Source organism: Heloderma suspectum, chromosome 6 (genome assembly GCF_057233095.1).
Source record: "Heloderma suspectum isolate Gila_16-S chromosome 6, 16-S_ref, whole genome shotgun sequence".
Classification (NCBI taxonomy): Eukaryota; Metazoa; Chordata; class Lepidosauria; order Squamata; family Helodermatidae; genus Heloderma; species Heloderma suspectum.
The window spans coordinates 63,686,329-63,710,206 of record NC_139463.1 but is presented as its reverse complement, the minus strand read 5'-3'; the positions used below and the strand labels follow the sequence as shown (position 1 = coordinate 63,710,206).

Below are 23,878 nucleotides of genomic sequence, written 5' to 3'. Positions count from 1 at the left end.
AACCATAAAACAGATTATTTTAATCTATAATTAAAATAATAAAAAACAACAATGGGAGTACGCTAATATTCCAACTGTAAAAAATATCTGGCTGTACATATTTCAATACATCAGAAATGCTATAAATTCATTATGGGGGGTGGGGGGGAGGCAGGGAGAGACATCCCAAAATTTTCTTCCTCTTCAGATTTAAAGCCACTCCAGAGCAATGTGGAAATACATATGGCATTTGAAATGTGAACTGGAATGTTCAAATAAAAAACTGTAATATACACATACATGAACACAGACAGTATAATGCAAGTCAGCCCTGTATGCTTAGTAAGAATTTTAGATTCATACAAACCAACGAACTCTTCACAAGAAGCAGCTCAGGAATGAAAGAGATCAGCTCTTAGCCCCAGGCCTAAACCAGTTTCAATGCTAGGGCTGCATCCATAGTTCATAAACGTTAAGATGCTCAGAGACTGGTGTGTGTGTTTGTCTCACTAAGCCCCACTGCAGCTCCCGAGACACTAAGCCTGAGCATGAGTGACATTCTGCTTTGAGGAAACAGTCCAACTTCAAAGGAGCTCACAAGAGAAGCTGCTGCTTTCTTATTTTCTTCTGTGACATTAATGACGTTGTTTCTGTGAATGAACTCTCTTGCTGACACCCTTCATCCTCTTCCATTTCTGGTGCTGAAAACAGGCAGTGCTGGCACAGGAAGTTCCAGTATATGTACAGGCGAGGGGGCAAGAAAGAAAAGGGTAACACAGGGGCGCAGAGGAAAATGGGATTCAAAAGGGAGGCTGGGAAGGGATGATATATAGGCAAAGCATGAAGTCCACCTCCTAAGCCTAAGTGACTTGGCCCCAACCACCCAAAGCTTGTTTCTGTCAATGGACAGGACATCTTACAGTTTAGAAATGCCACATGAAAATAAAGACAGGGCCTCTTTTTAACACTGATACTCTAAAAAAAGAAGTCCCAATAGTCAAAATCATCCACCCACTGGCATGGCTCAGCAAAGGCTGTTCCTGAGGATAATGGTGCCTGGGAAGAAATTATGCCCTGTTCAGAGCATTCTGTACAAGAACTGAGCGGAGTAACAATTCTAAAGACCCGTGGCCAAGATGCTTCCAACCAAGATACCATCTTTGAGGGCATGCTCCATGTCCTTCTCTTCTATCTTCAAGAAGACCTGGAAAGAAACGAGTTTGTTACCTAGGGGGAAGATTTATATCCATCACTGCCAAAAAGCAGAATCCTAGACAGTTTAGTCTACATGGGGAAGAGAACACAGGAACCGCTACTGTGATGCCATCCAAACGTTCCACTTACAGTCAGTACCCAAAGACACACCACTTTACAAGGACAGCAGAAATATCGACTTGCAGAACGTCACAATTTGTCATAGAACTCTCACTGCCAGTCCCCACAGAGTCAGCATTAATGGGGAGGGGAGACTCCACCTGATGCTCCAGGTATTTGCACTCCCTTCATCCAGCACTCTTTTTCTGTCTCCAATTGTCAGCCATAGCAAATTCTACCACCAAAGTAAGGGAAAACAAAACATTTGTCCAATCAGCCAAAATTTAGCCATCTTGATCATTCTCCTTGAGGTTCAGAATATGGGTTTTTCAAGCTCAGAATCCGCAGGATTCCAAATCAGCTAGCCACACTTCCTTGCTCCATAGTAGAACTCCCATCGTTAGCATACATCATTTGCCATCATGATACAGTTACTGGTTCCCTTTTTTGAAACTACTTAGCTCAAGGCTGAACACTCTTCTTAAAATCCCAGACAGTCAGCAAAAACCTGTCATGTTTCAGGGAAAACAGGGCAGTAGAAGGGCCTCCATCTCATCCATGCAGCAAAGCAAACACCACCATTACAGCCCAAAAGGTGCATTTTGATACTTCTAAGTCTCTGGCAGCTGCACTGATGGAGACAGTGGCAGCTCTCACACATGCGGATCAAACTGGCCAGGCAAAGAAGCAACGGACTCCCGCACTGCACCTCAACTTCCTCTTGGGCTCGTTTGTGTGCACGCATGTTGGCACTTCATTCTCCCCTGCTTCTACAGTTCTTTAGGCTCAGACGGATACAGCCTCTTTGGTCAGCACTGACACAAAGGGCTGTGCACTGTGGCTCTCCCACAGAACTAAACCCAAGGAGAACGAAAACGTGGCAGATCTTCACGCAACATAGCTATAACATGCCTGTGAGGGAGATGGCTGCATTGAAGGAAGGAAAAACTACTAGGAGCCAGCAGTGACATTTCAGGCAGAAAAGCAGCATGGCCAAGATTCTCCAAGGGAGGCAAATACCATGAACTACTGGGCAGATCTTCATTGCTCAGCATTGTTTCTTCCATTATAACAGAGAGATGTGGAGAACTGACCTCTCCAAGGGTTGTGTTGAGGATCAACGGAATAAGGAAATACTGCCTACTGAACCCTAAGGCTTAGGGGCAGGGTGCACTATTAATCTAAACAGATGTAAAACCACTTTAAAGGCAGGGGATTATCTTCAATCCTATGCATATTTAAGGCAAAGCACGCATCTTTCCCTGGGGCTTGTTTACTGCCAATCACAAAGGCAACCCAAACAGTTCAGATCCCAGAACACAGTTAATTCTGGTATGTTAACTAGTAGATCATCGCCGCAAACCAAGGAAACTGCCCTATACAGAGTGAAGCCATTCGTCCACCTACCCCAGCGCTACCTATTACAACTGGCAGCTGCTCCCCAGGGTCTCAGGCAGAGATCTTTTCTTACCCTGAATCCTGACTTTCTTTTAACAGGATTAAACATGGGACTGTCAGCATGCAAGGTATGTGTTCAGCCGCCAAACTATGGACCGTTCTGAGATGTGGAGGGTCATACCACTGTTCCCATTGCCGCCCCAGCCATAGCAAAAGCAGGCCTGTAGTAGTACCTTTGTCAGCCGTGTTTCTTTAGCCTTCTTCAACCCCACAATACCCCTGGATTCCAAGAGGGCTAAGAGTGAGAGACACTCTGATTGGTCAATAGCTCCCACTTGCTGCTTCCGGCAAACTCTGCTGTAGGCCTCATGCAGCTAGAAGGAAGAAATATTTATGAAAATCCACTGCTATTGAATACAAGAGAGACACAGACAGGACTGCATGACAAAATTTGCTCTCTTTGGCTTCATCCAAGTGCCTCAGGCTAGCTCGACCCCTCAATATGGTTTGTGACTGGATGATGTTCCTCCTGATCATGTCTCACAAAGCCAAACCAAAGAAGTTTCTAGCAAGGCAAAACAGCAGATCTGCTCCACAACTCTGGGTTACGAGCATCATTACTATAACCTGCACTTCTAATGTGTACAGAAAGGGACATGGACACACATGAGCCCCCTGCAAGTGCAACTGCAAAAGATTCAGAGCTTGTGTTAAATCCCCCACAAGTTCACTGGATGGTCTTGGGCAAATAACTGTCCCAGCCTTAGTTTCCCCATTTGTAAATCTGGAATAAAAATAGCTTGCAGAATTGCTGTGGAGAAACCTGGACTACAAGGTGCTAACCTTCTGCCCCTGCCATCGGTGCCTACTGCAGAAACCACAAGCTAAAGAAAGAGCTCCTCTCTCTCCTCTACCTATCAAACCCCAACTCACAAGGTCTCCAGAAAATGATAGGATGGGGAAATAGGTAGGTAGACAGAATAGGGGTTTTAGGGTGCAGTTGCATCTAGCCTATATTCAAACACCTGGATATGTTTCAAACAGTCATCTTCTATTCAGTTCATACATGAAACTATCTTCTCTAAGCAAACAGGTATCTCTAATTCCCAAGGACCTAAAAAAAGGACAGGGTATGTGACAGAATAGGAAAAGAGAGGTAGATAGTGCCAATTCCTGTGAGGGTTCTTGTATTCTAGTTCTTTGTGTACTGCAAGTCTTACATAAACTGCCAGGCATTTTTAAATGGGCCCATGGCAGGACTTGTTCACATTGCTTGTACACAGAAAGCCAGATTCCGGCTGAACACCAGGAAAAACTTCCTGACTGTTACAGCAATACAACAATGGAACCAATTACCTGGGGTGGGGTGGGCTCTCCCACACTGGAGGCCTTCAAGATGAGGCTAGACTGCCACCTGTCAGGGATGCTCTGACTTGGATTCCTGCATTGAGCAAGGGGTTGAACATCCTACTATTCTATGATACTCCTGTAGTACTTCAGTTTTATATAACATACCCTAAAAGGGCTCTTGTGATGTGATATGATGCAAAGCAAAGCCCTCTCCCTGGTAAAAGTGCTACAATAGCCTAACAGCAGCACTAGGGATTTGCACACTTACCTTTCCCATGGTCATCTCTTTGGCTTTCTGCTGCTTGGTTAAGAGCAGCAGAGAACAGACCAAGATTTTTTGTTGCAAGGGAAAAGAATCAGCATCACCATAGCCATTACCAGCTGCCATCCGGTCACCATACACATCAGAGATCACCCGGGATACGTGGAGCAGTCCCACCTGCTTGGGCACTGCTGAGCCTATGGCTGGCTTAGAAAGGGATTTGCCTGAGGATGGGAGAAGTTAGAAAGGCAGCTGGGGTCAGCTGGACAAAGAACACAGCAATAGCCAAGGCAGAACCTGCCATGCACTGCCTCATTCCCTTGACATTCCTGCAAGCTATAAATGGCATATACATTGGTTTTGTTAGATTTCATCTGAAGAGCTCAACATAGCAAATCTTGGGTTCCCAGGCAGTCTCACATTCAGACACTTATCGAATCTAAACCTGCTTAGCATCAGCAAGGATGCTGTATTATGTGCCTTCAGACCATGCACACACCCAAGACATGCAATCTTTACCCCTAATTTTGTAGGGCAGACATCACAGGTGTGTCACTGATGTTACGGCAAATGAGTGGAGATAAGACAAGACGGACATAAACTTACTGCCTCACTTAGGCTGCATCAATTTTCAGCTCAGTTTGGGAGATGCCTGCTTTCCAAACCCTGTACATAGCTGTTTCACACCTGAATTGACAGTGGTCAAGTTAAAGCCAGCACCAGAGAAGAGAGTCAAGGGAACAGGTGTAGCCTCCCACTGCAGGGCTGTCTACTTCACTAGTGCTGGAAGGGAAAATACTTTTGGTGCCAGCCAGCTGCAAAATAATTTCTTCCCTCTAGTAAGGTCTAAACAAGTCCTTGGGAAGAAATGCTACCCATCAGGGTCAGGAAAACACATAATGAAACATGACAGCACTGCAGAGCAGCCTAGGACCTGCTTAGGGGGAAGGAAAGCTACTTACAGGCGGGCGGCAGTTTAAGCACAGTCTGGCTCTTCACATCCGACTCCACAATTTCAATGGCCCTCCTAAGGATGAGTAACATTTTAAACCAAAGCATTAGTGTTTTAGTGATGATTTTATCAATCCCTAATGCAGTACTATAGACTTGGGATGCCGGCGAAATCTGCAATTCAAATGAATTCAGATTTCTATGAATCCAACCAGTGGACTCCACAGCAGACTGGTCTTTTCCAAGTTGCACAGGCTTGCAACCCTTTTTTTTTTTTTTTAACTTTGTGGGGGATTCATGCAAATGCACTTTACCACAAGTGTGTACTTGTGGTACAAAGGCACATTTGCAGACAGGAACGAAAGTCTTGTAAATCCCTAAAAGAAAAATCAGATTTTGTCAATGAGTAGATGACAGAACAAAAGTTCCCTGACAATCTGCGACAAAAAGAACAGATTTAACAAAATCTGTACATCCCCACGATGGACCACAGATTTTCTCACACAATAAAACTGTGTACAGCCCATGCCATTGTTCTTTTCAGCACACATGTAGCATTCCACCAAAAATCCAGAAGTCACTTCCCACTGCATTCGCTTAAGCGCAAAAGACAACAATTACAGCCACCTGTGCTGCTCGTATTTCACTTGCTTTCCCTGCCCGATGATTGCTCATTCACAGGAAAGAAAACACAAGTCCTGTTTATCTCTGCTATTAGACCAGAGCACGCTCACTTTAATGCTGCTTCAACCTTATGACAAACCAACAACTGAATCTCCCAAATCCAGGCCTGTTTAGTTCTGAAAATCATGTTTTTATCCTAAAGTATGGTTGGCCTTAATTAAAATAATTATAATCCAACCCACTTTCCACTGTAGGAGGAATTTTAAATAATGAATGTTAATTATCATAGTCAAATACAGTATAAGAAGGGAGTCAAGAGGTCCAAAGTGCAGAATTCATGCAGCCAGAATGAGGGACTCCTTATGCCGATGGGATCTAGGGTATTATGTCATCATAGTGTGACACCAATGCTGTGATTCTGGAATGTTGACAATTATGTTTTTCCTGCTTTCTATATATGCTTTAATTGCCTTCTAAATAAAATGGCTACCCCCCTTGAAGAGTGCAATCCTGTGTTCCATGTGGACTTGTTTTAGCTGATCTGCAGCACAAGTAAACAAGAGAGCAGCACCAGCCCAACAAAAAGAGAGTCTCAAAAGGAGCAAAGTAAACTAATAAAAGTAGCCTTTCAGAAGTTTACTGTACTTGAAGCATTTTGATTATTACATTGACCTCCACCCAAAGCAATAGTCATTTTAGGTCTTGTGCATGAGTTGTTTTCTCATGAAATGTTTATACTCTAGAACATGAGCCCTGCTGGATAAGGCTAAGATCCATCCAGTCCAGTGGCCAACCAGATACTTCTGGGAAGCCCACAAGCAGGATATGAGGGCAAAAGCCTTCTTCCGCTGCAGCCCCCCAAGCCAGTGGTGTATCACCTCTGACCTTAGAGGTTCCATTTAGCCATGGTCAATATTAGCCACTGACAAATGTATCTTCCATGAATTTGTCTAATCCCCCTTTCAAATCAGCTGTACTAGCAGCCTCCACCACATCTTGTGGCAGTGAATTCCATAAACTAATGTGTGCTGTTAAGAGGTACTTCTTTGTCTATCCTGAATCTCCTGCCAGTTAGTTTCACCAGATGACGCCTAATAATAGGAGGGAGGGAGAAATACTATCACTGTAGCCACTTTTTCCATCCTATGCACAATTTTATAAGGCTCTATGAGGTCTCTGCTTAGTTACTTAGTTTTCTTGTAGCAAGAACAAGTTTCATAGCACCTTCTGGGGGGTCACCTCTGCTGGATTTTCAGCACAGACAATTATCAACTCCTTGTTTTTCTTATGTGTCACAGGTCAAGCAGTGCTGTTTACATTGTGAAAAATTAGCAACTCCTTGTGAATAAAGAGGTGATGATTTACATGGTTTAATCATTATTCACATTCTTCTACAGGGAAATAATAAGAGTGAAGAATGGTGGATCTCTGAAAAGCCTTTTCATCTTCTTCTACCAAACAATTAAACTGCCTAGTCTGTAAGCATATCCTGTATCAATGTGGTATCTCAATTGTTCCTGAGCAGTGCATTAAGCAACAGGCCACACCAAACATGCATGGTTTACCCTCTACCAAATGAAGGTGGTTAGAGTAAGATTTTTTTTGTTTAGGTGGGACAGCCCTCCAGTTACTGTGGAAAACAGGCAGTTGCCAATTTACATATTTCACACGCAACAGAAATTAGTAAAGCTTCTGCAACAAAACAATGTGATTTCATAGGTGCTAGGAATGAACATTTCAAACAGTAATTTTTACAAAATGCAGGTGGTGTAGGAGAGGGAGAAGAGAGGAAATGGTGATAGTTTTCAAATTTTTAGGAGTGGGAAAAATTATTAACCACCAGGACATGACAAGAATTCTGACTACTAAATTAATAAAAGAAGTCCAGGACTCTAACTTTAAACAAGGAGAAAAAGTAATCAGGGTGTGGGGGAGGGAGAGGCAATGGTAACAAGGGATGAGTGTGAGCAAACTACGTTATAGTGACATAGGCTTTATTTCAGTTCCAGACCCAACAGTTAAGCTAAGGGTCTTACACAGAAAAACGGGTTTTGAGGAGAAGTTTGAAAGGGGGCAAGATGGAACCATGAAGGTTTTCTGGAAGGGAGTTCCAGGTAACTACAGGAGAGCTCTGGTTGAATAGTAGAACCACTAATAATTCTCTGCAGAAACTATCTTGGTAGAATGTCCTTCCTATGAGGTTTACCAACAAAAGCTAGACAGACATCTGTCAAGCATGATTTTATGTCTACGATATCCTTCTTAAGGGCTGGGGAGTTGGAGAAGATTGGTTATTCAACCTGTTATTCTAAGAAATTTACCTTGAAGACTTCATCTCAACTAACTCACATTGTCACACACCAACACCCCGTGTCTCTTGAAATCTGGCTGGTCCAAGCAGTCTAAAACAGCAGTCTTCACACCTTTAGCCTTCAAGTTCTCATTTAACTATACACATCCATTTGTGTTTCTCTCTCTCATTTCTACTTTCCCCTGATATCTCTACATAACTCCCATCTTCCTGCTCTACTCTTTCCCTTTCAAGACATAGCTTAAAAAGGACAAGATGGGGAGTATGCCCTTGTGTGACCTAACTCAGGCTGCTCCCTGATGTAGTGTTGGGCCCTGACCAACCAGCTGAAGACCAATGGTCATAACAAGGCACTTAAACCAGTACTTACATTCTCATACTGTGTGGTTGTTCTACTTGTATCTGTAGTTGCCTGTCTTGCCTTCTCAACCCAATGCTCTCAAGCAGTATTGAAAAGTCACAAGGGAGAAACCATGCAAGCATGCCATACACATAAAGGAAGGAGACCTGGAGCGGCATGCACGGCCCATTAATGGGAGCTCATTACTATCTTGCCTCTTAATGAGACTAACGCTCTATTTGTTGAGGTGGAAGCAGTGCCAGAGGCAGCCTTCGACCCAAAGCCTCAGTGCCAACTTCTGTCTAATTTGGACACCCCATGGGTGGTATGAGGCAGGACTAAATCTGTTTTAAGTTGACTATTACTCAACAACTAAAGCAAAATTTAGGTTACGAATCAAAACATCTATTTTAATTATCAGAAGTTGCAAAATTCTGTTGCCACTTGTGGGAGCAAAGAAACTTACTTGAAACAGAGCTGGGTAAGTGTAAGGATGCTGTGTAGTTTTTCTAAATGTATTTGGTGAAGTTAAGCTACACTTTTGCAAACACAAGGGATGATCCAGCCAAGTTCCATTAATTTTAATGAAAGAATTTAGGGAGCAATCCTATGCTCCCCAGAAGAATGTCTGAAGGGCCATGGGATGTGGCAGAAATACTGCTTGTTAGTGGAGAGGGAGGACTGCCACCATGGCAGCACATCTGTTGCTCAAGGACCCTGCTGGAGGTTACTGACCTGTCAATGGTGGGGGCCCAAATGGGGTCTCCTAGGGCACGTTGTGGGGAGGCCACAGATCCACAGGAACCTATGTCCACTTGTTCCCCAGCCCTGAGATGCCATAGTTAACTCCCTCATATTGTCATCAATGGGTGGGTTAGGAGGGGAAGAAAAAAGAAAACACACCCCCGCCCCCCCGTGACGCAGCAGAGCTTTGGATATGGCAGTTACTCCGCCAACGAATCTCCCCATCTCCACAATACGATTGTTCTGTAAGCATGGATTAACTCTCTCATTGAATTCAATGGGCCCTAAAAAGTGCTTAATTTTGGTTGGATGTGCTCCAGGTATCAGTTGTTGGATTGGCTTTGTATCAGCTTTAATTAACATTTGTATTTTTCCTAATGGTTTTAAATATTATATGAGATTGCTCTGGGGTAAATGTGATTTTTTTTAAACACTGTAATTATGACTTTATTTTAATAAGTGTTTTACTGTGAATGTAAGTCCTATTTGTATATGCAAACTATTTTGTGTTGATTGTTATGGCCTATGGCTAAGACAATCTAAAATAAAATAAAATCCAGCAGAGACAGAGCTCTTACAAGAACCCAATACGTAGAAACAATGCACCAGGAGACTAAATTATAAATGGATAAAAGTGCTTTAATCTGCCTCTTATAAGAATACAAAGGAAGGGTTCTGACAGGCCTTAGTTGAAGGTGGGTGGGTGGAGAGAGAACTATATAAAAAATGCCAGCAAAAGGAAAGGGACAACAGCAAAAAAGTGAAGACAGCCACAGAGCCAGTGCTCAGAAACAGAAACGTATTGTGTGTGATCTGCCCATTACAGAACATTCGTTATTGGGAAGATTAGAAATGCAATAAATATATAAATAAAATGCCTTATCATGTTTCACTCAGTTTTCTTCAGGAGGAAGTCACTACAGGTGCGCAAAAAGTGCTTTACTAGAGCAGTTATATCAATAAAGCATGTTCTAAGTGAACTGCTGTTATTCAGAAAGCAGTATAAAATGTTATAAGGTGACCTTACCTTTGCAGATAACATCTAATCAAAATGTGCCTGACATATCACACAATTTGAGGTTCAGACTCCTTTGAGGTTAAGAGGAAATACTGTCTCCCCTTGAAGATCAGACTGGCTAGCAACACTGGGGGCTATGGCATTCCCTGTGTCAGAAGCACTTCGCTCTGCAGGGCCTCTTGGGATGGAGGGTTGGGACACAATGACCTTTTAGTCCATTTCCAACCCTATGAGCACCTAACCCTACCACGCTCACATACAAAATCTGGGCTAGCATCCTTGAAAAGTGGCAGCTATATTTTGCCCTTTGCCAGGGTTTTACCTCCATCACCTCTCTGTGCTAAAGGACATATTTTTGTTCTTCTTTTGAGCCAAACACAGGGAGAGGAGACCACTAAGCAAATGCCTGAGTGAGATCAAGGAAGGTGGAAGGCAACTTCTATAAACTCACTTGCAAGGGAAAAGAAAACATTTCCAAGCACCATAAAGATGTCTGCTTGAGAACTGTTAATGAGAGCCTTTTGCAATCCAAATGTAATTAACCAATCTATAATCGCAGCAGGGAGGACCAATTCCTCTCACCCTTCATAGGTAATGGGCTGTAAACATTTCCAGACATTAACACAGCCAGGAGGCAGTGCCCTCCCCTCTCCCCACAAAGACTTGAGGGCTCGCGCTCTCTTCCAGGCATGGGGAGCGAACGCCATAATGAAGCTTTAAATCACATCCCACGTGCTGTAATTAGCTTGGATTTTAGAGCGCTGTATATTCGTCACCTGCAGATGTCCAGAGCTTTGCGGGCATCCCCAGAGATGGCAGAGACTTTCCGAGCACAGAACTGTATGGCAGCATTGTCCAACACCTGCTCCCCTGACACCTAAGGGATAGAGAGGAGAAAACAGGGTAGTTACAAGAGCAACCCTGCAGCCTCTCTTGGGCTACATCTTTCTAGCTTCAAAGAGAAAATACCAGCAGGGTTTGGGCATGTGTGAAAAGTCAGCTCCTTCACTTCAGTTCAAGTTCTCTCACTTTATCCAACTCACAATCCTTAATCCTCCAACTCCATATCTTATTTGTTGCCATCGGGAAGCAGCCTAGCTACTAGGTAGAAAAACAGAACCTGAGACACACAGACAACAGCTAAAGCCAGGCTCCAAGGTTTAGTAGGCAATGGGGCAGGCTGAGAGGACATACATGCTAAGCAGCATGTAGAAGGTAGGCAGGTACTGAGTCCTCAGCACACACCATGTCTACTAGTCAGAGTAGCAGCTGGCATCCTTCAGCCTCCTAGCAACGTAATGTCACTGCAACATTATGACTAACCATGTTTTGTTAAGTAAAGTAGATACGATCCACAGGTGGCTACAGAATCGGACTCAAAGAGCGCTTATCAATGGGATCTTCTCCAACTGGGGAGAGGTAATGAGCAGGGTACCACAGGGCTCAGTCCTGGGCCCAGTGCTCTTCAATATTTTTATTAATGACTTGGATGAGGAGGTGCAGGGAATGCTGATCAAATCTGCAGATGACACAAAATTGGGTGGGAGAGCTAATACTTTGGAAGACAGAAACAAAGTGATCTTGATAGACTGGAGTGCTGGGCAAAAAAAATAACAGAATAAAATTTAATAGGGATAAATGCCAAGTTCTGCCCCTAGGAAAAAGAAATCAAATGCACAGTTAGAAGATGTGGGATACGTGGCTCAACAACACTCCAAGCGAGAAGGATCCTGGAATTGTGGTCAATCACAAGCTGAATATGAGCCAACAATGTGATGTGGCTGCAAAAAAGGCAAATGCTATTTTGGGCTGCATTAATAGAAGCATAGCTTCCAAATCCCGGGAAGTACTAGTTCCCCTCTACTCAGCATTGGTTAGGCCTCATCTGGAGTACTCTGTCCAGTTCTGGGCACCACACTTTAAGAAGGATGCAGACAAACTGGAGAGGGTTCAGAGGAGGGCAACAAAGATGATCAGGGGACTGGAAACAAAGCCCTATGAGGAGAGACTGAAAGAACTGGGCATGTTTAGCCTTGAGAAGAGAAGACTGAGGGGAGATAGGATAGCACTCTTCAAGTACTTGAAAGGTTGTCACAGAAAGGAAGGCCAGGATCTCTTCTCCATCATCCCAGAGTGCAGGACACGGAATAATGGGCTCAAGTGACAGGAAGCCAGATTCCGGCTGAACATCAGGAAAAAAACTTCCTGACTGTTAGAGCAATACGACAATGGAACCAATTCCCTAGGGAGGCAGTGGGCTCTCCCACACTGGAGGCATTCAAGATGAGGCTGGACAGCTATCTTTCGGGGATGCTCTGACCTGGATTCCTGCATTGAGCAGGGGGTTGGACTCGATGGACTTGTAGGCCCCTTCCAACCCTACCATTCTATGATTCTACATTCAGGTTTATGGCACAGTGGTCCACATACGAGTACTATTTCTGGTGTTACTCATATTAACTCTGGTAGTGTCATGTGTGTGCACACAAGCACACACACCTTTTACTAGTTGTGTCCACCTCATCTTTCCTTGCTCTCGAGATGGGCTTGTTCATATTCTTCTCAGACTGGCCACGTTACCAGTATTCTGAGTTATGCTTCATTTTAGGAAGTGGCCATTGCTCTCCTCTCTTGCGGTAGGAAGAAAGTAAGTTTCTTCTTAACTCCAGGGAATTTTGAAGGAGGCACTGATGCAAGGCATGGCATTGGTATATTCTGCATATTGTGAAATTCAGATAATAATGCCTCAAGAAGAGGTCAAAGCGGGTGTGACCACTCCTTCTGCAGGTTACTTAGGTTGCTTAGGGCTTGGGTAGTAATTTTGGAGCCTGACTGCTGAAATCTTACCTGCTTCAGGCGTTCCTGAAGAATGGAGGCAAGCTGGTCTTTGTTGTATGGCAGAAAGTTTAGCAGCTGTGGCCTGCACTTGGGGCGGGCCTGCAGGCGGGGCAGGATGCGATCAGTGAGATCTAGGGCATTGGCTATACCTGCCAATAAGAAGATATTTAGAGGGCAAGAACACACTAGTTTCTATCCTTCCCACCTAACCCTCATATAGCTTGCCTCAGGAACCTTCCTCTTAAAACACCGAAGTATACATCTGGAATGCCTGCTGTCTGAAACACTGCCCCCACCCCTACCTGTCCTGTCAGCAGCGCTTAAACAAATACGTTCAGGAGGAGAAAACCTCATACCCAACAACATCTAGCTAACTAAAAGTTCAATAGGGAAGTGTGGACCTCATCAAGGGGCTTGAACATTAACAGCGTTCTCGTACAGCAAGCATGCTGCTGTAGGCTTGCACATTCTGTTAATCTGGAGCCACAGTGCTGCAGACATTCCCTCTGTCCTTGGTCTATGTTCTATATTGCACAGGTTGATCAGTGGGAGATTGCTGGGTTGAAGGTACTTCATTTTGCACAGGGGGCAGCCTAGCGGGTCTTCCTTCAAGCTTTATTCTTCTATCAGATAATGCATTGCAGGTGGGGAGACATTCAGCACTACTGGAGCAGTCATGCGTGCCAGCTCCAAGACTCGAGAGACCCTCAGGCAAAGTTTCTTCAACGGAGAAACATCCTCCTCACTTCCTGTTGCTCTTGCTGCCTTCACATCACTCTCTCCGGCAGGATGTAGTGAAAATGGGTAGTTAGAAATGTGAAGGCCCAGAAAAAAAATGGAAATATTTGGGGAAAAAATGGGGTTTTCCATTTTTTTTTGAGGAATGTTTTTATTTTTTCCATGAAGCTGGAAAAATTGAGCAGCTTTGGATTATGAAATATTTCCTTTCAGAATTTAAGACAAAGTATTTATATATTGTTACCCAGCCTTTACTCCCCCCACAATGATTTCTAAAAGCTTTGTAATAAAAAAAAAACTTTTATAGAAAGACTGGAGATGTAAAATGTCTGGAAATAACGAAGGCATGGGGAAAATATTTTTTTAATCCTCTTTATAAGATTCCCAGAATAGTTAGTTCTTTCATTCCTTATTAAAATTATTGTTCTAAAGTATATTTTACTGACATTTATGCTCAGTTTCCCAACATGTGAGTAGAGTCACCATTGTACATTCTTGACAGTAAATCTGCATTTGTGACAACTTGGGCTCTGTTCTATAGAGTCCTGTGTTTCTGATGCTGTAGCAGTCATTTAATGTAGTTCTAATCTATTCAGACTAATTAGAAATTTACTGAGTTTATTTTTAAAAGTTTTAAAATATAGTAAGTGTCTGATCAAACTAAGTCATGCATAAAATAACTTCAGGAACAGAAAGTCTGCTTTATGTTCCTAAAGCATGCCCTCCGGATGTTTTGGACTACAGTGCCCAGCGTTCCTGACCATTGGCCATGCTGCCTGAGGTTGATGGGAGCTGAAGTCCAAAATATTTGGAGGGCCCCAGGTTGGGGAAGGCTAACTTTGAGCAGCAGTGACTTTAGATCTGTAAAGAGAACTAAAAAAAGGTATTGCTTATTTTTCTATTTTTCCAAAATTTCCAATTTTTCTGGAGAAAAAACATTTTTTCCCATGGCCTCAAAATTTCTGGAAATGTTACATCTGTAGGTATAGTCTAACTCCAATCCCCACCTCCAATTAGAGGGGAAGGGCAGGAGAGTGAGCAGGCACTGGCTAGCTCCTCTTTGCTCTTGCCTCATCTGAGTCACAGAGACAGGACAGGCAAACAAGCAGTGATAGCAAGGAGGCGCAGCAGGGGCTTGGGCACTGTGATTGACAGTAGGCCCACTTAGCAGGACATGGGTCTCGGCAGATGCCCAACCAGCCCTGGAGTCATCCTACCCTCTTCCCCGACATTGGCTCACTTAAAAAAATAGGATTAGGCTTCAGCATCTCTGACACTCACCAATGAGAATGAGCCTGGAGTTGGGAAGGGAGGGCCACTCAAACACCGTGTAAAGCACATCCTGTCCCTTGCAATCCAGCTGATCCATCTCATCTAACACAACCAAACTGCACAAATGAAAGACATCAGCATGTGAACATCACCCCTTTGGGGACAAGGAAAAAGTAATGTGCAGATTTGACAAATGACCTGGGATAGAGGAACAAAACTGCTACGAGGCCATCTTTTCAGCCACTATCTGAGCATTAAGACACCCATCAACAGCAGCTAGTCTGATGGGGTGATGTAATGGGCCCAGGCCTGTAACCAAGTCAGCTGTAGTTTTAGGGGGGCCTAGAGATCCATAATGCTTGGCTTAGTTCATTATAAGTGCAATTTACTTGCTAGTGGGCCTCTGAGCATGTGAGGTAAGTCAAAGGTCGATAGCATGAAATGTGCTGAGGCCATGCCAACGAAGGGTAGTATCTTATCAGGGCCTAGGATGTGCCTAAGTGAGGCTATGTTTATGCCGAGTTACAGGTGGCTGTGCTAGGAAAGTTCTGATTGTTTTCCCTCTGAACAAGTACCGTTAGCCTATGCTGGGACAGTTGAAAATGAATACTAATTAATGCTTGCTTCTGTCATGCTGCCTCACTGCTGACATGTATGGTATAAAACCCATTGTACCCCTTGGCTCTGGGTTCATTGTGCCCCTGGGCTCTTTTTGATCCAACCACTGGGTACGCCTGTGTGCTGTAAGTACTCAATAAAGTCTCCTTGTAAGCAAACCTGGGTCTGGCTTATCATTATCTCAGCACCTCCAAACCTTAGCAGCCCACAGCCGGGGCATACAGGTGCTCAGCACAGGACTGAAACAGCACAACTCTTGCCCGGTACCCTGTCTAGGCAGGATGGAATCCAATATTTCAAACTCTAATTACGAGCTTCATTTTTTAAAGGAACATTTCTAGTCATGAGACCAGAGTAGGACCTGCTCTACCCCTTACCAGAAGGATGCCCCTTGTTCAACACAGACAGGCAAACCACTTTCTCTACAGAAAGCAGAGCAAAGGAGAACTCTGGGACATCCTCACATGACTCTCAATGAACAAGCTCTTCTTTTTGGGTCAGAACAGTGGGGAATGTTCCTTATCTTTACAAAATGTACACGATAAAAATAATCCATAACTTCGATAGATCTTCTCCTCATCCCCACCCCCCCCCCAAACCTGAAACATGCTTCACACCCAAAAAGTTGGTACTCACACCATGGGTGAACTTTCTGATGTTAGTTGTTTCTCCAGCTTTCTGATGACATCACCCCTGGCTATTTTATCTGCTCCAGCCTGTCCCAGTTGTTCAGCAATTGCTGGGAAAACAGCCTGGGAGCTCCTCAAAGTCATGCAGTTTAAAACAATGGTCTGACTCCCAGCGAGCTCAGTCTGCCAGAAAGACACAAAGGAGTAATACAGAGTAGAACTTTGCAATTCAGTCCAAGTAGTGCAATGAAAATATAGCAATTCCAAAAGCAACTTGCAGGCTACCTCTGAACAGAAGTACCTGCAAGAAGAATTTTGAAAGTAGGCTCCTAGAGGAAGTTACTGGGGACAACAACTTTTTTGCACCCGAGGCCCAATAATCTAACATGCAGGATGAATGAACATATACACTCTTAAGATTAACTTTTCTTCCTGCTGAGCTACTCAACCAGGTATAACTCAGAAGCACACACTCCTTTCCGAGGAAACGCAGCACCCCGGAAATCCCTGGAATGGCTCTGTGTTCAAATGCATTCTAAATGGTCAGGTGTGGGAAAACACGCACATATCTTCCCTTCACATTTGACAGGCAGTGTGTGTATTTTATACTCTGGTGTCCATTCCCAACTTTCTAAAAATTCTTTGAGAAGCAGCCCCCAAAGGGTGTGTGCATCTCTAAACTATCCAGTGCAACAGTAGGAACAAATAGGAAATAACTGTCTCTTGCGAGCATGGTCAGGCAGGCACAATTCCAACACCACAGCAACCATGGTTTGTGCCAACCACAGTTCAGAACTCACATTATGGATTGAGCATCTAAATGTATAAGCAAGGTAGGGCTTAGAGTTGCATGTCTACTTTTGTTTTTCTGCCTCTGAGCCATCAGCTTTATTAGTTCACTCCCAACTCCATAGCACAATAGCCTCTGGAGACAGAACGGTTGTTACCATAGTTTGTCAATTCAGACATCACATTACACCATAGTTGGCACAAATCAAAACTTGCAAACCCACCCCAAACCATGGTTTTGATTTGATGGCCGATTACAAATCATAAGAAAGCTTCTTTAACCATGATTCGGCATGTTAAAGGCACAAAGAAACACATGCAGAAACAGCAGAACAGGCTTACACAGAAATGGGTGCAGGAAGCGACACAAGAAAAAGGCTGTCACAGAGCTCTGAATCTGTACCATTTCCCCACACCCAATGGAATACAAGGCAATTCTGAAAGATGAGATGCAAAGCACTATCATAGTATTAAATGTGATTTTCTCCTAGCAGCTTTTAGCCATGCAAAGCACAGCCCAATTGTAGGCATATCTACTCAGGATTAAGCCCAGTGCAACAGGTTTCAGGCATACAAACAGAACTCAATTCTGGGCAACGGTTGTTTCCAGCATTATGTTCCATAGCAAAGGTCTCAGGGCAGGTCAGCATCCAAACTCAGACCTGGGAGTTACCTTCAAGTCCAGTAGGGCCCTGTTGAGGCAGGCAGTTTTCCCAGTGCCTGGCGCTCCAGATATATAAAGGCTTCCAGGCTTCTCCCTACAGACATGTTCCCGGAGGAATCGATGTAAGACACCTGTCTCCTTCTCCCTTGCATGCAGCTGGTCTGGAACAGCTGTGTGCAGGAGACTTTTTGCCTGCTGATAACTGGTGCCTGCATTAAAAATATGGAGACAGAACCGTTTTAAAACAAAAAATGCGTACACAAATTGTACAACTCTCTTCTAGATGACAAAGTAGTAAACAAAATTTTAGCTGAGTTTAGGGGACAGTTATAATAAATGAAAGATCAGCTTTGTTGTTTATTTTCTTTTCAAGGTAGTCATATAGGCCTTTTATTGGACTATTTTAGGGTTCTAGTTAGCTACTGTTGGAAACAGATGGTTGAACCTGGCCAACCTAGACCTGGTCTGATCAAGCAAGGTGATGCTCGTGTTCTTCTGTTTTATACCGTTGATATATTAAATCACTTTTTGGAACACTGTCTGCAGTTGTTAGATTAGTGACATAAGAATCCAGTGTGTTCAAAGAAGGAGACAATTATGTAGGATGTTCAGCATATCCTAACTTTTAGTATCCCTATCACCAAATTATTCATCACTATCTTTACTAATAAAACATAACTGCCATATTTTGACAAAGAACTAGTTGACCCAAGATGAAAGACACCATTTCAAGCCCTCCTGTGATCAGATCTATGCTACAAATTTGAAGGGTTCAAGTATCTTGGCTTCCCCCAAAGCACCCTACAAACCCCAGTTTAATTAGACTGCTGAGAACAGTGAGAAAAATCCAAACCCCTTTCACAGAACTACAGCGGCAGCAGTTTTATAACTGAGCAAGTCCGTGGCACAGCCATGTCTTAGCATTCTCAATCTGTGGGACTTACACAGCTAACAATACTCTAACACATTAAACAGCTAGAAACTGGAATGAAAGGTAGAACACAGCACTCCGCTAGAATTCTGTGGTGTTAAAACTTCTTGGAAGATCTCAGACATGATACAGTAACCCAGATTAGCTGTTCTTAAGAAACACGGTACAAAATCAGAGCAAACGTAGAAGATGTAGATCCCAGTCCTTCACCATGCACAATATCGTTACCTACCTTCATGCTTAAAGAGACGAGTACACACCAGCTCTTTCTTGAGGTAGCGATGCTGTGAAGTACTGGGGGTCTCTTGGCCCCTACGGAGTGGAGAGGGAACCAAATTGCTACTCTTGGTTGGAGACTTGGGGGCTGAATGCTCGCTGAAGAGTAAAGTTTGCCCCTTGGGGGAGGTCGGTTGAAAGCTGTTCTCCTTTTTACTCTGCTTAGTCGGGGAGCACGGCAATAACTGGGTAATATTGCAGAGATTGTCATCTCCTATGGGAAACAGAGAGGCACCTAGCTTAGAAGAAAATGAAGGAGGAATACAGCCATTGACCCAGACACAAAAGGCAGGCTTCCTTCTAGTCTAAACAGAATTCATTGGTCACAAAAGATGGCTTCTTAAAACTGTTTTTTGTTTAAACAAAAAAAACTTTTAAAGTTTCTAGCTCTCATATGGATAATTTTGAAAAAATACAAGCAGGCCTTTCAAAGGCCTCTGTATTCAGGGAAGAGCTGCTGTGCCCTGCCTGATCCACCCCTCATGACCTTTTGTTATGGAAAGGAAAAGCCTCGCTGCAAAGCACCATGGATTAGCTTAGCACTAAGCATATCCTACATAGAAAACTGTGCTATGATATTTTAGAAGGATAAAGAGGAAGGCAACTCACCTAGGCGTTTGCGGGGGCTGAGAGGCAAAACCTGCTCCTGAGAGGAGAGTGGTGATACAGACAGCGTTGTTGGATCCAACTTTGAACCCCCCTCATTCTCCAGGGGCCTATGAAGATTCCTAATTGACTTCCGCTTTGGAAAGTTGATGGTGTTCTGATTCTGGGACTGAGCTCTGGTACTGGGCATGATGGACACTGGAGCCCAAAGGGAACATATAACAGATTAGTATGCAAGTTAAGCAACACACACAACCCCCCCATCCCCTTTTATATTTCACAAATAGACTCTAACACTTATACATGCTCTATCCCACACTGATACTGTTTTTCCTACATGAATAACAAAATGAAGACTGGGTTGGATTGTGGAATTCTTTCTCTTCCTCACTCAGCAAGAACAGCCAGGGACTTACCATGTGGTCTACAGGGGACAAGGCTTCCAAATGGGCTTAAGGCTATACTCCTCTCTTTTCAGTTACCTACCATTTCCTGATCCTCTCATCATTTAAGGTTAATTACACTTATCCCATCACAAATTCTTTATGCCCCATCTCTTGTTTACATGTCCCTCCCCTGCACATTCCTATGTACCCATATGCGCTTCCCTCCTGCACATCAATTATCATGAACCCAAACATTATCAGAAGGGGGAGAAAATAACACCATAAGCTTAAACTTTGACAGCTACCAGATCTACCCAACACCAAACATAAGAATTGCCCTACTAGATCATACCAAAGATGGATCTAGCCCAGCATAGTTTCCAGTAATAGCCAGCCAAAAGTTTCTGGGCAGCTCACAAGCAGAACATGCTTCTGGCATTCAGAAGTATACAGTCCCTACACATGGAGGTTCCATCGAGCTGTCATGGAATAAAAGCTAGCTCAGTACAACCACAAAAGAACTAACAACCCTGAATGGTGTCTGATTTAGTTTTTACAAAATAATTCCGATCCTTTCCCAACTAAACTCCAGGTTCCAAGGGCCAGGCTGAACAGGTTGTCCTTATACAGCTTTCAAGAGATGCTGAAGTTTGCAACTTTGCTGAAGCTTTGCTGGACGAGAGTTCTATATTGGGATGGCAGCAACCCAACTGACAGCTCTGTATTCCACAAATTTGTCTAAAGGCACAATCCTATGTATGCTTAGACAGAAAAGAAGTCCTACAACCCCCAACGTTCCCCAGCCAGCCATTCAGACTTTTTTCTGTCTAAACGTGCATAGGAATGCACCCTTAATGTTTTAAGCCATTTGTGCTGCAGGACATCTATTCATGAATAAAGAACTGGCCAATAGCTAGTTCTCTTGGAGAACCATGTTGAGAAACAAGTGAGGGGCGGTGGACCAGTAATGCCTTAACACCCATCCCTGGCTTAAAGTGACATGGCAATAAGTTCTGTTGCCAGCTCTCTCCAAACTCTTCCACTGCCAGCGGAGAGCCAGCCAGCAACCCTTCACAAAGCCAGATTTGGCCCATGGGGTTTCAGCTGCTGACCTCTAACATAGTGAGTGGGTTGGACTTGTATTGGGGCATGGGAATATGAGAGTTCAAATCCCTACTCAGACCTCAACATTCACTGTTAATGAATGCTGACACAGGCACAGGAGATAACTTTTTTTTTAAAGCCTTTAAAAAAATACACAGCGGGCTTCAAAGTTTAAGCTGGGGGTGGGTGGGAAAGGGGGTATTTAACACGACTTGCATTTTCATTCTGTAATTCTAATCTATTATATTTCATTCTATTTTCTGCTGTGTTTTTAATTTTGCGAACCGCCTAGAGTTTCGGCTATCGGGCGGTCTAAAAACGAAATTAATTAATTAATTAACTCTTCCCCCTCCCCCCACCAATACCATTTTCCCGCTCTAGACCGGCCTTCCGAAACTGCTATTACCTCAGCCGGGCAAAACCGAAATTGATTAATTAATTAACTCTTCCCCCTCCCCCTCCCCCCCCCAACCATTTTCCCGCCCTAGACCAGCCTCCCGAAACTGCTATTACCTCAGAGGGAAAAAACCTAAATAAATTATTAATTCATTCTCCCCCCCCCCCCGAAAAAAATACCGTTTCCCCATCCTCCCGAAATTGCTGTCACCTCAGTAGGGTGAGCACGAAACACACGAGCGCGTCACTCCGAAGGAAGCCCACCGAACGCAGCAGGGAGCGTGCGCAGAACCGAACTCCAGTGGTAGGAAGTCCCGCAAGCGAACCCCGCTAAGGCCTCCCGCTGCCTTCCCCTTTTATGGCAGGAAAAGCTCCCTCTTTCCCAGCCAGCCCCAACCTCTCCGCATTCGCCTCTCCCTCCCCGCCGCCCAGCGAACCTTCTGAGGGAAACCGCGCGACCGCCCGGTGTGGCTCTGACTGAAGGAGCGGCGCCACCCGCTCGGGCCCGCCCATTGGCTCCCCCCCCCGCGCGCGCCGCCCGCCCATTGGTCGCCCCCCCGCGCGCGCCAACCCTCTCCGAGCCAATCGCCGCTCTTCGCGGCAAACCCAACTCTTACGTTGGCCCTGCCCTCTCCCGCGAGGCCTCTCGTTCTCCAACCAATCGCCGTTCTCTTCGTAGGGCACTGAGGGACGTAGCCCCTCCCTCCGTCCGAAGAAGATCGCGGCGGTGGCGGCGGCTTCCGGTTTGACGTAGGATGTTGACGTCACGCTTCCGGAGTGGGCAGAAGCACCGCCTCAGTCCGGACTGCGGCTCCCACTGAGTCCTGCTGCGCCATGAAAGGGGTGGGGGGAGGAAGCGGTGCACGCTGGGAGATGCAGTCCCGAGGGCGCATAGAGCTTCTCGAGCCGCCGGGCGAGGCGGGAGCCCGGGAGCCGGAGGCGCGCTCTTCGGATTCGTAGGGCGTTGCTTTGTCGGCAACTTGTGCAGCTTTTGCGTGCGCGAGAGGCTGAAATGCCTCTCGTAAGGCTCAATTACTGGCAGCGGGGGCAGTAGGAACGTCCAGCTGAAATGGGCTGCCGCCTTTCGGTCCGCCTCTTCTGCCTTCCGCCCCGCCTGCCCCTGCAGTGTGGCCCCCAGGAGCTTCTCCGAGATGGGAGTTTCTGTGGCCCTGATCTAGAGCGTGCTGAAGGCGAAGCGGCAGGTGCTGAATGTCTGATCGCGACGGTATAACAGGGTGCCTGGGCCAGCTGAGGAACAGGGCAGGCGAGAAGCGACGTCACAAATGGCCTTCTCCCCCATAAGCTGCATCAAGCCCCTCCGCCCCGCACAATAGCCGTTTAAATCCAAGCTCCCTGCGAACCAGAGGGGAAACCATGGAGCGAGGCGGATTGCCCGGCATCAAGTTACTGTGTTTAAGGCCCAAATGCCTTTAAAAGAATATTTATTTTTTATTTATTTATTAAATTTATTAATCACCCACCCACTCTGGGCGATGTGCAATAATAGAAACAGTTTAAAACAATAAAATTCTACTTTAAAAACATATTTCTAATAATACCCTAAACGGTAAAAAAAAGGTAAATGTGTCCCCAACCAGTCGTGTCCGACTCTAGGGTGTGGTGCTCATCTCCATTTCTAAGTCGAAGAGCCAGCGCTGTCCGAAGATGCTTCCGTGGTCATGTGGCCGGCATGACTGATCACCGAGGTGCACGGACCGCTGTTACCTTTCCCGCTGAAGCGGTACCTATTTATCTACTTGCAATTTCATGCTTTCAAACTGCTAGGTTGGCAGAAGCTGGGACTGAAGACGGGAGCTCACTCCGTCACACGGCACTTGGGTCTCGAACTGCTGTCCTGCCGACCTTCCGGTCTGCAATTCAGCGTCTTAACCACTATGCCACGGCAGCCCTTAATAATACCCTAACCCACCCCAAAGGCCTGCCTGAACAACCACGTGTTTAATGCGTGGTGGAAGCTCATTAAAGAGGGGGCATGGTGGAGTTCCCTAGGGAGGAAGTTCCACAGAGTAGAGGCCACCACAGAGAAGGCCCTCTCCCTTGTCCCCACCAGTCTAGCTGTCCTGGCTGATGGGATTGGGGGAGGAAAATGGGAGCTCTAGGGCTGTTTACAGTCTCACCATTCAAACGGGATGTGAATGAAACTAGAACAAGGTGTGCCATGGTAGAATTGTATTGTGGGGAAAAGGGGCTAACATGTGAATGGGAAATTATTTTTAGTATGCAATCTTCAAGCCACCCAAACCTAACACTCAGCTTGTTCCCAGATGGCTCAGACAGATATTGAAGTAGCACACAATGGATTCCACACAATGGAAGAGG

The 23,878-nt window shown here is 44.9% G+C and overlaps 1 protein-coding gene across 3 annotated transcripts; it reads right to left on the bottom strand.

Annotated features, from left to right (window-relative positions):
- CDC6 (cell division cycle 6) lies at window positions 1–22,628 on the bottom strand. Of its 3 annotated transcripts, none has more exons than XM_084804581.1 (12): window positions 22,156–22,628; window positions 19,656–19,850; window positions 19,003–19,260; window positions 17,849–18,048; window positions 16,394–16,569; window positions 15,149–15,255; window positions 13,139–13,278; window positions 11,068–11,168; window positions 5,266–5,330; window positions 4,310–4,527; window positions 2,925–3,065; window positions 1–1,183 (listed from the first exon to the last, which is right to left on the bottom strand). In XM_084804581.1, the coding sequence occupies exons 2-12, from the start codon at window positions 19,840–19,842 to the stop codon at window positions 1,097–1,099; spliced, it is 1,680 nt and encodes a 559-aa protein (XP_084660707.1). In that variant the 5' UTR covers window positions 19,843–19,850; window positions 22,156–22,628; the 3' UTR covers window positions 1–1,096. The 3 variants fall into 3 exon arrangements, with proteins under 3 accessions (XP_084660707.1, XP_084660706.1, XP_084660705.1); XM_084804580.1 differs by lacking the exon at window positions 22,156–22,628 and adding an exon at window positions 21,750–22,089; XM_084804579.1 differs by lacking the exon at window positions 22,156–22,628 and adding an exon at window positions 21,976–22,053.
- Between the last annotated feature and the right edge of the window lie 1,250 nt (window positions 22,629–23,878).

Bases quoted from the DNA above. Each gene is read 5' to 3' on its own strand.
- CDC6 (XM_084804579.1), bottom strand. From the start codon at position 22,051: ATGGGCGGGCCCGAGCGGGTGGCGCCGCTCCTTCAGTCAGAGCCACAC. The intron at 19,261-19,655 runs GTGAGTTGCCTT...TGTTTCCCATAG, and splicing joins CAGCCCCCGCAAACGCCTAG to GAGATGACAATCTCTGCAAT. The intron at 5,331-11,067 runs GTGACGAATATA...ACTCATCCTTAG, and splicing joins AAAGCTCTGGACATCTGCAG to GAGGGCCATTGAAATTGTGG.